Below are 13,605 nucleotides of genomic sequence, written 5' to 3'. Positions count from 1 at the left end.
ATCACCATATTTGGTAGTGAGTGGAAACGCCAGCCGGATGCTTCACATTTATACATCCGGTGAAATATCTGGCTCATTGTTATATGTGTGACGAAATGTTACATGACCTGCATCGAGCTGAGGATTTTGCCATGACATGACCATTCTACAAAATGTCGAGAATAGGACGTGTTTTATCTAGTTTGTCACACTATTCTTTGTGTCGTGGGATTGTGATTGATGGTATAAAGACAAAGCTGAGGTATGTACCATATGAGAAATATAGCCAGATAGCTATTTATGTTCACTTTCATGGACAGTCAGTGGTTCAAAGACAATGAGTCAAACCTGACAAAGGAAAGCTAGCAAAGTAGTACACATTTGGTTCAGGTTTTAAAATCATCACTCGCATGAGTGTTCCCAATGTACTGTCATTGGTTATTTGACCTTCCGATTTGACTTGGGAGCTCTATTGGAGCTTCCGGCACCTCATATTTGATCAGTTAGGAGTGATTTACGCATTAGTTAACAGGGATTGCTAGTTAGCTACATTTCCTGCGGTCAGATCTGTGATCATGAGTAGCTGCATATCTGAAGCTTTTTCAAATATGAAAAGGAAAAAGATTACATGATTGCTAAATAGTTTCTGTGTTGTAACCAAACGATGATAGAATGCACAGCCCAGGCCAGCTTCCAAAATACATCAACAGGTGGCACTATTGTATTGAATTATATTTCTTGATATGTTGTAACAGTTGTCACTTTGGCTTAAGTGTTTTTGTAGATTCTAAAAAGGTTTCTTTCTTTTTCTTTTGAGATTGAACCATGTACGGACCCTCTGCTTGACCTCCCATTGCCTGGCTAAGTCAAAGGAACCAGCAGATGAGGATGACGAGGAGTTTAGTCAACCCATCAAGTTCTCTAGCAGTAAAGCCAGTCACAAGACTTGGAATGTAGACCAGTCCCTGGGAAGCAAGTATCAGCGGCCATGGTGGAAAGTCCTCCCCATCAGTCTCTTAGGGGTGAGCTTCTTGCTGTGGTGCGCACTGAGGGGCGAGACGGTTATTGATGAACAGCTTGAGAAGAATCTCTATGAACAGTTGCCTGGCTTACTCTCAGATGAAGAACAAAGCAAATCTAGCTAATATTGTGCAATTTAAAAAATGTATCATTTAAGGCTATTTATTTTAGCTAGATTAGGCCATGTCTATGGCATGCACAATTGGTGTATGCTTCCAGGCCGGTGAGCAATGTTCATAAGATGTATTGTGAAGTTCTGCCTATTGTCCACCTGTGTCCATAAATGCAGAGGCTCAATATGTATGGTCCAAAATCCAATTGTCATTACATTGTTCACCATCAAGATTTAGACTATGATGAACATTTAGTTGTCAGAATAGTGTGAAGGTAACATTGATGCAGTTTATACTTGACAAACAATGGCAGGGGTCATTACATAGTCTCTGCAGGATGACATGTACACTAAGCAAATCTGAGTGAAATTAACCATGTTGCTTTACATTGAATGATGTTTTGCAGATGCAGAAATGTAATTGTAGTTAATGTATTTCAAGCAATGCCTTTTGTAGAGCCACTTGTTTTAACCTCTGGTTTTGAAATGTTCTTTGACTGAGCATGTTTGCTTTGTTTAAGTAATTTTGCGTGAATTAAAATGGCCTCAATTTAGTCCTAACTACCGGTTTAGGTAAACATTTCCATCCAATTGGTGACATTTGTGCAACTATTCTAAAATCTTAATTTTCCCCACCAGAGGGGTTTCCAAAATGATTTGAGTAAAATGCTGTGAGGTGTGGCGCGCAAAGTACTTTGACTTTCAAGCTTCCACATACCAAAAAGGTCAGCGTTTCCATCACATTTTCAACTGATTGTTGTCAAACATGCCCACTCCGGTTTTTGCGCATCCTCGCCAATAATGGATAGTGTAGGCAGGGTTGGGGAGTAACGGATTACAAAAACGGCAACTAATCCGTTACATTGTCAGCCTAAACATTTTAACCAGATTATACTTTTGAAAAACTAGATTTTTCGATAATTACTTTGAGAAAAGTATTTTTGCAAACATCCTTTTCTGAATTTAGATTTAAATCAGCATCGAAAAAAGACGCACATTTTAATTTGTTCCACCTGGGCGAGTCTGACAGTTTGGTTCGCGGGAAAGGAGCAGGAATATGCATTTGTAGACTACAGCCAAAGGTATGTCTTCCGATGGCGCGACTGTCGGCATCCAGTTCGAATTACCGTTTGGAGGTAAGGCAATACGTGATATCTACTTAGCGATGCGAAGCATATTGCTGCACTCATGTAACTATTTGCGTCTAACGGATTGTGGTTGGCGGTTCACAAATGTTACTGTGTATTTAAACCCAATAATGGTTTAATTCGACCACTGACCTGTCAATCGTTTTATATACACCAGTGAACAGCCAGTGACTAAAGCGCTCTTGCAACAGTTTAGTGCGGATCCCAGCATATTGAATATTAGGCTTTTATAGCTCAAATTCCATAGATTTAATGGACACATGCTCAAACATTTAATACTAAAATTACATCCATTGATTCATGCCTCGAGGTTAGTTCAACTGGTACACCCCATAACCAAAAAGCTTGTTTTCCATGTTATCGGTTTAGACGGTAGTAATTTTCTACATTTTCCCCCCAAACAAATTTTCAACCAGGAATTTGCTGAGCGATTACATTTTATAGACAAAGATCCCACCATGTCAAAGAAATTGAAAAAATGCAACTGTACAGATTTAACATTCACTCATGGTTAGTGTCTACTATGCCTCACTCAAGGCCAAGAAAGTATAGTGTCAGCCCAGAATGTCCATAAAGGAAGAGGGGGGTAATAAACCAAACATGAGGTAGTGGAAAGTTTATTTACAACAAATGGCCATAATGAGATTAAAAACAGTTCTACTCCACATGACTCATGCACATTACAAGATGACCTGAAGGTATCAACCATTTCTAAAATACACTTTCAAAACCTGAGAGGTTAGGAATGTTTGGCAAGACACTTGCTACTTCTGTACTGTAAATCACAAGCCTTTATCCTACCAATGAGACATTACAAAATTAATTCAAACCAGTACATACTAATTCATAGTTCAAAGAAAACACAGCCCCAACCATGCCCGCCCACCTAGTTATCCTCCAAAGAGGGAGTTCAAAAAGTGTTCATATTATGCACGCTCGCCTCGGATTCGCCTGGCCAGCTGAATGTCTTTGGGCATGATGGTGACCCTCTTGGCATGGATGGCACACAGGTTGGTGTCCTCAAACAGGCCAACAAGGTATGCTTCACTGGCTTCCTGTATTTGGAGAAAACAAGCATTTCTCAGAAAAGTAACAGTTAAATCTTAATTTTACATCTGTCCAGTATGAAGGAAGTAAGTTTTGCGAGACAATGCTAACTAGCCTTAGTGCAATGACTGGAAGTCTATGGTACCTGCTAGCATGTTCCCAAAGTATCCCTTTTAGTGCAGCAGCAAGCCATTACATCAGTTACTTGCGACAGCTGCAAAAGCAAGGCCACTCTGGCTCACCACTTTGGTTGGTCCAATGTTGCTTTAACATGGGTAATTCTATAATCAGCACCCATGTGACTAAACCTAACAAAATCAATCTAATCCAATCCAAATCATAAAGTTAACTTGCCTGCAGAGCGCCAATGGCTGCACTCTGGAAGCGGAGGTCAGTCTTGAAGTCCTGGGCAATTTCACGGACCAGACGCTGGAAGGGCAGCTTCCTGATCAGCAGCTCAGTGGATTTCTGGTACCTACGGATTTCTCTCAGAGCCACTGTACCCGGCCTACACAAAACCTTAAAATCAGTATCTGCAGGCCAATCAAAACATTTGCCCAGAAGTCCAACATTGCAGAAAATCGAGAACGTCCAGGTGAAAAAGGGTACCTGTATCTGTGAGGCTTCTTCACACCTCCAGTAGATGGTGCGCTTTTCCTTGCAGCCTTGGTGGCCAGCTGTTTCCTGGGCGCTTTTCCGCCAGTGGATTTACGGGCGGTCTGCTTAGTACGTGCCATGGCTCACTTTACTTCTGAAAATATATCAAATTCAAATGTAAGGAACAGAGTGGCATTAGTATTAAAGTAAGCGTAAACTGATCCTTTGTCAAGGTTACTGAAGGCCAGCAAATTGACTCGTTGAGACCTGGCTAGTGTGCCTGCACTAGATTATTGCAGTAAATAGTTGTCAGTTGGCATGCACCTACAGTTAATACCGACAATAGGCTAATATTAAAAACTTCATACCGGCCTTATAGTAACAACGCCAAGTTAGCTACCGCAACTAGTAGGAAACGGCAGCCATTAGAAAATGAACCACCAAAATTACTAATCGAGATCGGCATTGTGTAGTTTAATAATAACGTTAGCGGTGGAAAATATAATTGTTATCGTGGAATATGGGATAACTAGATATCACCTTGATAACTGGCAAGTCGGCTGGCCAGGAACAGGACATGGTTGAACACACTGGAAGCAGCCAGGGCGCCAACTATCTGAACCGGTGGCGGGTCAATTGAAACTAACGTTGGCTATGTAAAATATCTAGTTAGAATAGCTGACTAACCACAGCTTGGTACTAAAACTAACATCCAAATCAGTAACTAACTGCTCATTACTAGATTGTTATGAGCAAACCAAACTGAACGCTAGTTCAGAAATGTGCGCACCAACTACTCTTAATCTGCTATTCAAGCCACCATTACGCGGCATGTAACCTACACGTTTCGTTTATCTTCAAAGATGCCAGGCAGCTGCCCATTTTGTAACATGGCGCCTACAACGAGGAATCATATTCCCATTGCCACACAACGGCCTTAGAGGCCTGGTTGAGGTAACAGTTAACTTAGCAAAAATCGTAGAACGCACAGTACAATCAAAACGAGTCACTTGTATGTCGCAAATCGTTAACACGTTATGCTAGGTAGGTATTGTAATTATCTGCCGAGACAAACTACAGTTCTGTTTTACAGTAGTTAGCCAACGTTCGCTAGCTAACGTTACCAACAAAACCTCGCTTGATAGTTTTGGCTACCTACATAATATCAAAACGAACATTGATATGAACCGCCACACATTTACACACCGTATTAATTTAGATAAAATCGTAACTAGCTACCTTACCTCTGTGACCAAAACAGACGTTCAAATGTTTTTTTCAAATGCCGTCTTGAACCGCTTCAGTGACTGTTCGTTAAACGGAAACGGCACATTCTATTTATACTTTTTTATGTCTGATTTGTAGACCTGCCCACCAACATCAGCAAAACGCTTTGTATTGGTCAAACCAAAATGACGCAGTCTTCTTTACAAATTGAATCAAATTTCTAACAAGTTTATCCAAGCGAAATGTGAGACTAGTTTAATGATAAACAATATACCGGTAAACGAATTAAACGTAACACTTTAGTTAATTTTCAGTCGAGAAAGTGGCATCTGGCAATAACAAAAATATGAAAAGCGGAACCAAAGTATTTGGAAACTTTGCCGGTTCGGAATAACGATGGACGTGTACACAATGCTTGATGAATGCCCGGTTAATACATAGCCACCGTTAGGATTAGTCATACATGTATTTGATACTGCTCAGTGATGCATGCCTGTCGTTTCGAAGAAAGTCTGCCAAATAGTTTTATTTTGTTGCTTGAAATAGCGTTGTGAATCTTTTCAAAGGTGAGCATGAAGGCCTTTTCTCACCAGGTCCGTTAAAAAAATCAACACGAGGACGTCTTGTTTATGACGCCATTCACACCAATTGTGAAATATCGTCCTGCTGCAGTCCGTCCATTATTTATTCGAAACAGGTTCGATTTTTGTGTTTTTTTCGCTTTCCAAAAAAAGATGTTGACCAATAGAAATTGTTATCAGGGACACGTGATCTTAAACACAAAGGTAAACTTGTCTGACAGACTGATCGCGTTCGTGTCTCAGCACAGGGAATTATATGATAATCAGCATGTAAACTTGTGCTTCTTTTATTTTTTTTAAACCCCATCATTATTTGACAAACTGATTCTAGGTAACTGTAACATATACAATTGTGTCTAGACATGGCAACGCAAGCACATTGAGTGAAGCGCGGGGAACTGCTTCCCAGTGAGCATTGCCTACACTCAGCAGTCGTAGCCAGGTAGACCTAGATAGACCGAGAGCTATAGGCTAAGCTTCGTGTTATATCATTAGCCTATATCTTAATAAACAACAATTCGTACAAAAAACGCAACAGACTTGGTGAGAAAGGGCCTTAAGGGTGCAAAAACAATACTTTGATCATCCGCTAATGACACTTTGTCATGTTCAGCTATGTCATAATCTTTCTGCAGCAATCTACATCTCATTTGAGCGAAACAGACGTTATATGAGTGTCTTTAGAGTAGTCATCTGGAAATAGCTGGTGCTGAGTGAATCATGACAGAGCATAAGACACTGGTCATAGGTAGGACACAAGTCATTACAAGAAATTCCTTTACATTCTTATGCATTGTAGTCTGTTTTAATACTCTGTCTCTGCATGTGCTTGTATTTGTGTCAATGTTTTGGAGCAGACTTTGAGCCTCGGGTGAATGACACTGCCCAAGGCGAACAGAACCAACAAAGCAGAGCAGAGAAACAACTCTGGGTACACAGTGAAAACTCTTTCACTTTCAACTTCTTCCCTGAGGGTGCACCAGCAGCACAGGGGGCAGAAACTGACCTCTCAGATGTGAAACACCAGTTTGCAGGATTACAGACAAAAACATCCACCGCTTCTACAGAACAGGGTTCTGGTTTTTCATTCAACTTCCAAATCCCTGTTAGTACACCAGGGGAGATGGAGAAAGAAATTGGCACACCAGTACCCTCAGGGGCTGTAGCCCTGAAAGAGTCCAAAGAGGAAAAGCCTCAGGGCCAGAACGCTCAACAAGTAATTAAAGCACCTGAGCCAACCACATCTTCTAAAGCCAAGAAAAATAAGAAATCTGGTCATAAGAAAAAAGCCAGTGATGGACAGCAAAAACAGATGACAAACTTGACAGACACAGAAGGGGCTCGTGAGGAGGATGGCACAATGCTGGTGGGTGATGGTGTTGTTTGAATTTAAAATGTTTATTTGATTCAGTGTGGCTGGTGTATATCAGTTCAACTTTTGGTTGTATTTTTCAGACTACAGAACAGCAGCTGAAAAGAGAGCTGGACTGGTGCATTGAGCAGCTGGAGCTGGGCATGGCTACTCTGAAGGCTACGCCAAAACAGAGTGGGTGTAGTTTAGACTCTAGAATCCAGTTGATCTCTGAAGTGTACGATAAACAGTACATTCAAATGTGAGATGTTTATAATAACTTTGAAGAAGTAGATTGTTATGAGATGCATAAAAAGTTTGATGTGGGATTATATCTTGAGTCTTTGCTGTCTGTAGAGGAGGAGGCCTCTCGTGCCCTTAAGACGCTGCGCAGCTCCAAAGCCCCCCTGGCAAAGAAGAGGCAGGTGATGAGGGCAATGTCTGGGGACTACAGGAAGAAGATGGAGGAGGAGAAGCACAAGCAGTTCAAATTGATTCAGGGTGGTGAGTGGAGCGAGAGAGAAAGTCAGATATGAGTACAAATCACATTTTATTGGTCGCATACACATATTTAGCAGATGTTATTGCAGGTGTATCGAAATCCTTGTGTTCCTAGCGCCAACAGTGCAGTAATATCTAACGATACAGCAAGACACATAGAAGTTCAAATTTAAACAGGCTTGAAGTGAAAAAAATAAACATGCAGCTTACACTAAAGTCAGACCAGAAATACTGCAAATGATATTAGATAGAAATATGTGGCAACTAAGTATTTATCTTTTTATATTGCAGCAATGACATCGGCTCAGGTCAAAGTCGTGGCAGACCCTGCTAAGAAGTCTATTTTCCACAGGAAAGCGGAAGGTGAAACAGAGACTCTACCCTTAAAATCCAATGCAAAGAGTCAACAAGAGAATTTACAGGCACAGACTCCAAACACAAGTGTGCTGAACCAGGAGAACTCAACTTTTGTCTTCACTCCTGCTAATGAAGAGTTCTGCTTTAACTTCCTCTGATTTGCTCTGGGGAATTATTTGCTCAAGAAATCAGTCTTACTCTATAGACGAATACAAATGAAGCCATTTTTAAAGTTCTTTGCTTGAATGCTCCCCATCTGAATAATGGTTTTGGTTGATTATAATGCTATTGGTTGTGGTTTGATTAAGTATTGTAAACATTTTGATTAATAAACTTTATTATTTGGGTAAATATCTGCATCGCGCATGAATTCATTGAAGTTACATCAATCTACGACCATCTCTACCTTTATTGAAACTGAAAGGTTAGCATTGTCCAGCAACAATGGTCTTGCGTTCAGGGGGGAAACAACGTTACAAATGTGCCCATGGGGCAGCTTCAGTGTGTACTATTTCATGCCAAAGTTTCTCTTGCTACTTATTTTGTGTATCTCTATCAATCAAATACTGTATGACTGGGGTAAATATAATGTACATGATGAGGTTTAAAAAGTCTTGACTGGGGAGAGTTTCCACAAAACCCGGACTGTTTCTGGAGCTAGGAATCATGGGAAATGAAGTTACCCACCCAAATGTTTACTTTAAGCATTTAGTTCTCAAAGAAAAATGACTACAACTACCAGGAATATTGACTGCACAACTTTGGGCTGTCACCCGAGCAAATGTAATTGTAACACAAGCAAACAAGAGAAGTCTTGAAGACTAGGCAACTGAAGAAATCTCAAAGAACTCGTTTATACGGTAAGTCTAAATGCTTAAACTATTGCTTAATATAACTGTTTCTTCTGTCCAACAGCTCTGTTAGTTTTTGACTATGCGTGTGAGTCTATATTAAAATTGCTTCGCTAGCTAACGTTAACGTAGCTAGTTAGCTGTATCAAAAAGGGGCTACACATTTGATTAGCCTGTTTTCTTAGCTAGCTACATGACAATGACAGAAGAGTTGGCTACAACACATACAGTATGGGACCAGGCCAATGATTTCTCGCTAGAAAACATTTCTCCATGGCAATCCTTTCTAAATCGGGTATCTTGTGTGCAGATTACAGCCGTGCAGTGGGAGCTTGCCTGGTCTTGGTTGAGAATGTCGGAGTTGAGCGATGAGGCGAGTGAATCGGAGCTGTTTGGTGTCAGCCTCTCCCTGTGGCTAGGGGACATTAACACTTTAGTGCGACCTGAGGAATTGGATGTTCCCCTCGACCTCCACACCGCCTGCTCTATTGGCCAGTATGATGTGGTATCAGAGTGTATTAAAAAGTGAGTACGTCATTAATTGTGTGTTTGTGAGAGAGACTGGATGCTTCTCAACACTCATTGATAGTAATGTACTGCTATGTCTTTTTTAGAGGGGAGGTGAACTTGGACAGCAAGAACATTGGTGGCTGGACTCCCCTGATGTATTCCTCATATATTGGGCATGACAACATTGCTAATCTTTTGCTGGAGGCTGGAGTGAACGTTAATGCCACCACTGGCAAAGGTCTGACACCCCTTATGCTGGCAGCGAGCTGTGGGAATGAAAGCATTGCATACTTCCTAATGCAGGTCAGATTTACTTTTGTGAATAAAAAATTGTTCAGATTTTCACCGTAAATAAACCTCAGTTTAGGTTTAACTTTAGTGTCATGGGTGGTGGTGGTGTTATTGTACACTATGAAACAATTTCCTAGTTGTTTTATCTCCCAAAAGCAAGGTGCTGAGTTGGAGCTGAAGGACTCTCGAGGCTGGACAGCCCTGTACCACTGCACCAGCACTGGCCACCAGCAGATGGTCAAGTTCCTGTTGGATAGCAATGCCAATGTCAATGTGAAGTGAGTATTGTCAGTCAAATTAATACAACCACAACAATCTATGTCCCACTATTCAATCATGAGGTGTGTAATGACACGTTTCTCACCTGCAGAGAGCCAGGGTCTGGCTTCACTCCGCTGATGGAGGCTGCTGCTTCTGGACATGAAATCATTGTACAATGCCTCCTTGACCATGTGAATATGTTTTCATTTGCTATTATTTACAGTACTGTCACTTTCATATGTTTGTCTCAAATACATACCTGATGCAAATATGTTGAAGGGGTACTAAACCTAGTTTGTATATGATAAATCTTGTCTCAGGGTGTCAAAGTAGATGAGCGGAACGCCAAAGGAGAGACCGCTCGTGCCCTGGCTATGATGTACGGCCACACAAAGATCGCCAGCCTCATTGACATGCGCTCTCCTAAAGCCAAAGCAGGTGCAGGGGAGGACTTGCTAACTAAGAAGATTACTCTTTAAATCTGATACCTTTTTGTACCTTAAGTTTTGGAACAATTGTGGTGGAACAGTTTAGGTTCTTATTGCACCTACGTTTGTCCCCCACAGGACACTTTGAGGACCTGAGTTCGTCGGAGGACTCTGACAGCAGTGCTCCCCCCAGACTGAGTCGCTTGAGTCGCAGCCGAGCCAAGGGCCCCAGCATCCACGATGGGCCTCAAGCCATCGCCAAATTCAGAGTGGGAGGCCCCAGCAAACACTCAGGTAGCGTTCTTTAGGTTACCTCTCTATTACAGCTGTATCTATTCCACAGAAGTTGAAATGGTTGTGCTGAATCCAATTACTGCTCTGCTGCTAGATACTGTTCTGTTGGACCTTGTTTGATTTAGCTATTATTCACATTCCTATAGAGCCAGCGGTTGCGCCCCCGGGATACATTGCATTCCGTGATGTCGGGGAGCAGAGTGAGGGCATGTGTTTCCGTGACGTCACCTCGCCTATCAACGAGCTGGATGGCCAGAGCAACAGCAGCAGAGGTATGACGACATAGTTAAGCACTCTTAACCGTTCACACTTATTTGTCACTAGATCGTCCTACAACAGCAGCAACTTTACACGTTTCCTCTACACAGAAATACCAGTCTACACTTCTACCCATTCCGCCATGTTGCTAATCCAGCTGATGTGATTCCGCTATAGATGAGAGCCCCTTCTTTGATAACGACATGCCCACCATGAGGAGCAGCAGTAGTAGCAGCGAGGGACTTCCCCGCGTGATCGGACTTAGCCGGGAGGGCTCGCTGGAGAGTAACGAGGTAACCGCACACGGCATGGTGACCGCACATTGACGCATTCACATACCACAATGGTGATTCCAATGAGCCCTTTTGTCCTCCATTCACAATGTACCTTTATCCTTTTTAGGACTCGGATCAGGCTAAAAAGAGCTGCTCCCGCCGCGCAAACAAGGGTCATCACGGTAAAGGCAAGGGTCGCCATGGTAGCAGCAGTGAAACGGTGCAGCCCGGTGGCCCAGGGAACTGTGGGATGCGCTCGCCTGTAGGTGGTCATCCCAACTATGCAGGTCCCAAGGCACGTGTCAGTGTTGTTGGATCACTATACATTCATGAATATTTCATGCTGTTCAGTGAGTTCTGTTTTTCCCTCGACCAGTGTCTGATCTATACCTGACCTTTGACCCCTGCCCTCTTGTAGGATCTGGCTGAGTTCCTGGAGCAGATTGGCTTTTCCAAGTACCTCCCCCTGTTGGAGGAACAGGACATTGACCTAAGGATATTCCTCACCCTCACAGAGAATGACCTTAAGGAAGTGGGAATCACGTAAGTCGCCGTGGTCTCTCTCGTAGTGTCTGGAACAAATCGACATTCTATCGGCTACTGACTTTGTCTGTCCATCTCAGACCTACTCTGGGCACTATAGAATATCGCACGTCTCTCCATTCTGATGTACTTAGTTTTCTCCACTGCAGGCTTTTTGGACCCAAGCGCAAGATGACCTCAGCGATTGCACGTTGGCACAGTAGTGCCCGGCCACCTAGTGACGCTCTGGAGCAGGCCTACGCGGACCAACTGGAGGCTGAGATGCAGGAAATGGCCATTCAGCTACATAAGGTGTCTACACGATAAAGAAACAAAAACGAACCAAAACCTTATTTCTAAACCACTTCATCGCTCCTCTCATCCCACAACCCCTCTTTCTCCCCTCTGGTGTAGCGGTGTGAGGAGGTGGAGGGCCTGCAGGGCCAGATGTCTCAAGAGAAGGAATTGCGCACAGTGATGGAGGGATGCCTGATGGAGTACAAGATGGCCTGGAGGAAGGTGCACATAGAGCTGGTGGACAACCACAGACTGGCCCAAGACATGAATGCCGTGCTAGAAAAGGCCCGCGCCTGCCGCTGCGAGCTCCTGTCTCGCCTCAGTGCCGACGGCAACGGCAGTCCTTACCACGGCGACGGAAAACTGAAAGACGATACTGGTGGAAAAGGTGGGTGGCCATGAGTTGCATTATTGGATGACTGGTCATTTGCATGGGCACAAAACCAAATATCCTTCTGCCACTCCTTTGGAAAGCAACGTAGTATTTCTCTTCTCGTTCTTTCCCCCAGGTGGAGAAGGCTTGAAATCCACCAGTGTCTCGGAGTTAATGACAACGCTGGATTCATATGAAGAGGAGCTAGGTAGGACAAACTATCGCAGGTTTTCAAATCTATCCAGTGCTCGGATGCTAACCATTGTTATGAGAGCTACTGTTGTCTGAGTGCGTCTGGTTGTTTGATCCTGCCAGGGGAGACCCTCCAGGCTGTCCTGCAGAACCTGAGGAGACTGAGTGTCCCAGAGAAGGTCACAGACAGCTGGGAACAGCCTTAGGCAGTACTGGTGAGTATAGACGTTAGGTGCTAAAGCGAACCATCAACATAAATGGGTAACCATTCTTTAGGTAGCTAGGACCCCATCAACATGAGTAAGAAGTTCTGGGTCTCAATTCTGTCTTCAAAAGGCTTCCTGACAATGCTGACGGAGGGTGAACATGCCACCCTGAACACACTCAATGGACTGGGAGTGGGCCAGGCCAGCTGGCCTGACTGGATACAGTGGGCTGAGGACCAGTGTTCCCAGGCGCTCCCGAATGGGACAGGGGTTGTGGCCTCTAGCCTGGCCAAAGATGGAAGAGGCCATTGGCAGCTACTGCAGGGATACGACAAATGGGCAAGGGCAGCTGTCCCTCACATGCCTGTGCTGGTGATGGTGGACTGCTTCAGTTGAATTAGGAGGTGCAGTTGGGGGAAAGCTGATAAACCAGCCAGCTCCCGAAGGCAAGGCTGTCTGGCTGTGAAACATTTTGACTGTAGATCCTGTCCCCCTATCCTATATGTATGAGACACATGCATGCTGTGATCAATGATGCAGCCAAACAAAATGAAGATCACTCATGTTTCTAACTAACCGGATCTTTGACATGAAGAGAATAAATGTACATGAATTGATAATTTTATAATAAAAAAATAAAAAAACTTTAAAAATGTTAGGAAGTGTCGTCCTGCTGAATGTAACGTCTGGAACGGAAACAATGTCTGTAACCTCCATTGTTAATCTTTCACCACGCCTGTGTTACTGTCTGTGTTTTCTGGGATGTTTTATTTGTTAAGTATGACTTCAGTGAATGTAGTGTGTAATCAAAAGCGCAATAAATGTTGTCGTGTCAGTCTAAAATCTGTGCATTATTAAGTTAACTTTCCAGGCAATTTCTCAATAACAATGTAGTATACCAGTCTTACTTTGATTATTAATTACATT

General features: G+C 43.0%; 4 protein-coding genes across 9 annotated transcripts; 3 read left to right on the top strand and 1 right to left on the bottom strand.

Moving 5' to 3' along the window:
* The first annotated feature begins 35 nt into the window (after window positions 1-35).
* On the top strand, window positions 36-1,672 carry LOC129856119 (ubiquinol-cytochrome-c reductase complex assembly factor 4). Its single transcript, XM_055924228.1, has 2 exons — window positions 36-241; window positions 797-1,672. Exons 1-2 carry the CDS (start codon window positions 153-155, stop codon window positions 1,122-1,124), a joined length of 417 nt encoding a protein of 138 aa, XP_055780203.1. The 5' UTR covers window positions 36-152; the 3' UTR covers window positions 1,125-1,672.
* A 1,188-nt stretch (window positions 1,673-2,860) lies between these two features.
* On the bottom strand, window positions 2,861-5,271 carry h3f3d (H3 histone, family 3D). 2 transcript variants are annotated; one of them, XM_055924238.1, is made up of 4 exons: window positions 5,148-5,271; window positions 3,916-4,057; window positions 3,657-3,814; window positions 2,861-3,310 (listed from the first exon to the last, which is right to left on the bottom strand). In XM_055924238.1, exons 2-4 carry the CDS (start codon window positions 4,041-4,043, stop codon window positions 3,186-3,188), a joined length of 411 nt encoding a protein of 136 aa, XP_055780213.1. In that variant the 5' UTR covers window positions 4,044-4,057; window positions 5,148-5,271; the 3' UTR covers window positions 2,861-3,185. The 2 variants fall into 2 exon arrangements, with proteins under 2 accessions (XP_055780213.1, XP_055780221.1); XM_055924246.1 differs by having other exon boundaries at window positions 3,916-4,054; window positions 5,148-5,249.
* An 83-nt stretch (window positions 5,272-5,354) lies between these two features.
* Window positions 5,355-8,271, top strand: c1h8orf33 (chromosome 1 C8orf33 homolog). 3 transcript variants are annotated; one of them, XM_055924204.1, is made up of 6 exons: window positions 5,355-5,696; window positions 6,347-6,459; window positions 6,569-7,077; window positions 7,167-7,257; window positions 7,420-7,566; window positions 7,855-8,271. In XM_055924204.1, the coding sequence occupies exons 2-6, from the start codon at window positions 6,432-6,434 to the stop codon at window positions 8,076-8,078; spliced, it is 999 nt and encodes a 332-aa protein (XP_055780179.1). In that variant the 5' UTR covers window positions 5,355-5,696; window positions 6,347-6,431; the 3' UTR covers window positions 8,079-8,271. The 3 variants fall into 3 exon arrangements, with proteins under 3 accessions (XP_055780179.1, XP_055780186.1, XP_055780176.1); XM_055924211.1 differs by having other exon boundaries at window positions 6,325-6,459; XM_055924201.1 differs by lacking the exon at window positions 5,355-5,696 and having other exon boundaries at window positions 5,922-6,459.
* A 400-nt stretch (window positions 8,272-8,671) lies between these two features.
* On the top strand, window positions 8,672-13,521 carry anks3 (ankyrin repeat and sterile alpha motif domain containing 3). Of its 3 annotated transcripts, none has more exons than XM_055924163.1 (16): window positions 8,672-8,780; window positions 9,082-9,296; window positions 9,386-9,584; window positions 9,729-9,850; window positions 9,943-10,024; window positions 10,154-10,271; window positions 10,400-10,555; window positions 10,702-10,827; window positions 10,991-11,106; window positions 11,216-11,350; window positions 11,507-11,631; window positions 11,781-11,922; window positions 12,025-12,295; window positions 12,417-12,488; window positions 12,596-12,687; window positions 12,809-13,521. In XM_055924163.1, the coding sequence occupies exons 2-15, from the start codon at window positions 9,124-9,126 to the stop codon at window positions 12,676-12,678; spliced, it is 1,920 nt and encodes a 639-aa protein (XP_055780138.1). In that variant the 5' UTR covers window positions 8,672-8,780; window positions 9,082-9,123; the 3' UTR covers window positions 12,679-12,687; window positions 12,809-13,521. The 3 variants fall into 3 exon arrangements, with proteins under 3 accessions (XP_055780138.1, XP_055780134.1, XP_055780147.1); XM_055924159.1 differs by having other exon boundaries at window positions 11,216-11,383; XM_055924172.1 differs by lacking the exons at window positions 8,672-8,780; window positions 9,082-9,296 and having other exon boundaries at window positions 9,497-9,584; window positions 9,733-9,850; window positions 11,216-11,383.
* The last annotated feature ends 84 nt before the right edge of the window (window positions 13,522-13,605 follow it).

Source organism: Salvelinus fontinalis, chromosome 1, assembly GCF_029448725.1.
Source record: "Salvelinus fontinalis isolate EN_2023a chromosome 1, ASM2944872v1, whole genome shotgun sequence".
NCBI lineage: Eukaryota > Metazoa > Chordata > Actinopteri > Salmoniformes > Salmonidae > Salvelinus > Salvelinus fontinalis.
Note: the sequence above shows the minus strand (reverse complement) of the source record. Positions and strands in the feature narration are given on the sequence as shown.

Bases quoted from the DNA above. Each gene is read 5' to 3' on its own strand.
- LOC129856119 (XM_055924228.1), top strand. From the start codon at position 153: ATGTCGAGAATAGGACGTGTTTTATCTAGTTTGTCACACTATTCTTTG. The intron at 242-796 runs GTATGTACCATA...TTTTCTTTTGAG, and splicing joins GGTATAAAGACAAAGCTGAG to ATTGAACCATGTACGGACCC.
- h3f3d (XM_055924238.1), bottom strand. From the start codon at position 4,043: ATGGCACGTACTAAGCAGACCGCCCGTAAATCCACTGGCGGAAAAGCG. The intron at 3,815-3,915 runs GTACCCTTTTTC...GGTTTTGTGTAG, and splicing joins AAGAAGCCTCACAGATACAG to GCCGGGTACAGTGGCTCTGA. The intron at 3,311-3,656 runs GTTAACTTTATG...AAATACAGGAAG, and splicing joins CATTGGCGCTCTGCAGGCAA to CCAGTGAAGCATACCTTGTT.
- c1h8orf33 (XM_055924204.1), top strand. From the start codon at position 6,432: ATGACAGAGCATAAGACACTGGTCATAG. The intron at 6,460-6,568 runs GTAGGACACAAG...GTTTTGGAGCAG, and splicing joins GCATAAGACACTGGTCATAG to ACTTTGAGCCTCGGGTGAAT. The intron at 7,567-7,854 runs GTGAGTGGAGCG...TTTATATTGCAG, and splicing joins GTTCAAATTGATTCAGGGTG to CAATGACATCGGCTCAGGTC.
- anks3 (XM_055924159.1), top strand. From the start codon at position 9,124: ATGTCGGAGTTGAGCGATGAGGCGAGTGAATCGGAGCTGTTTGGTGTC. The intron at 10,272-10,399 runs GTGCAGGGGAGG...TGTCCCCCACAG, and splicing joins CTCTCCTAAAGCCAAAGCAG to GACACTTTGAGGACCTGAGT. The intron at 11,923-12,024 runs GTGTCTACACGA...CCTCTGGTGTAG, and splicing joins TGGCCATTCAGCTACATAAG to CGGTGTGAGGAGGTGGAGGG.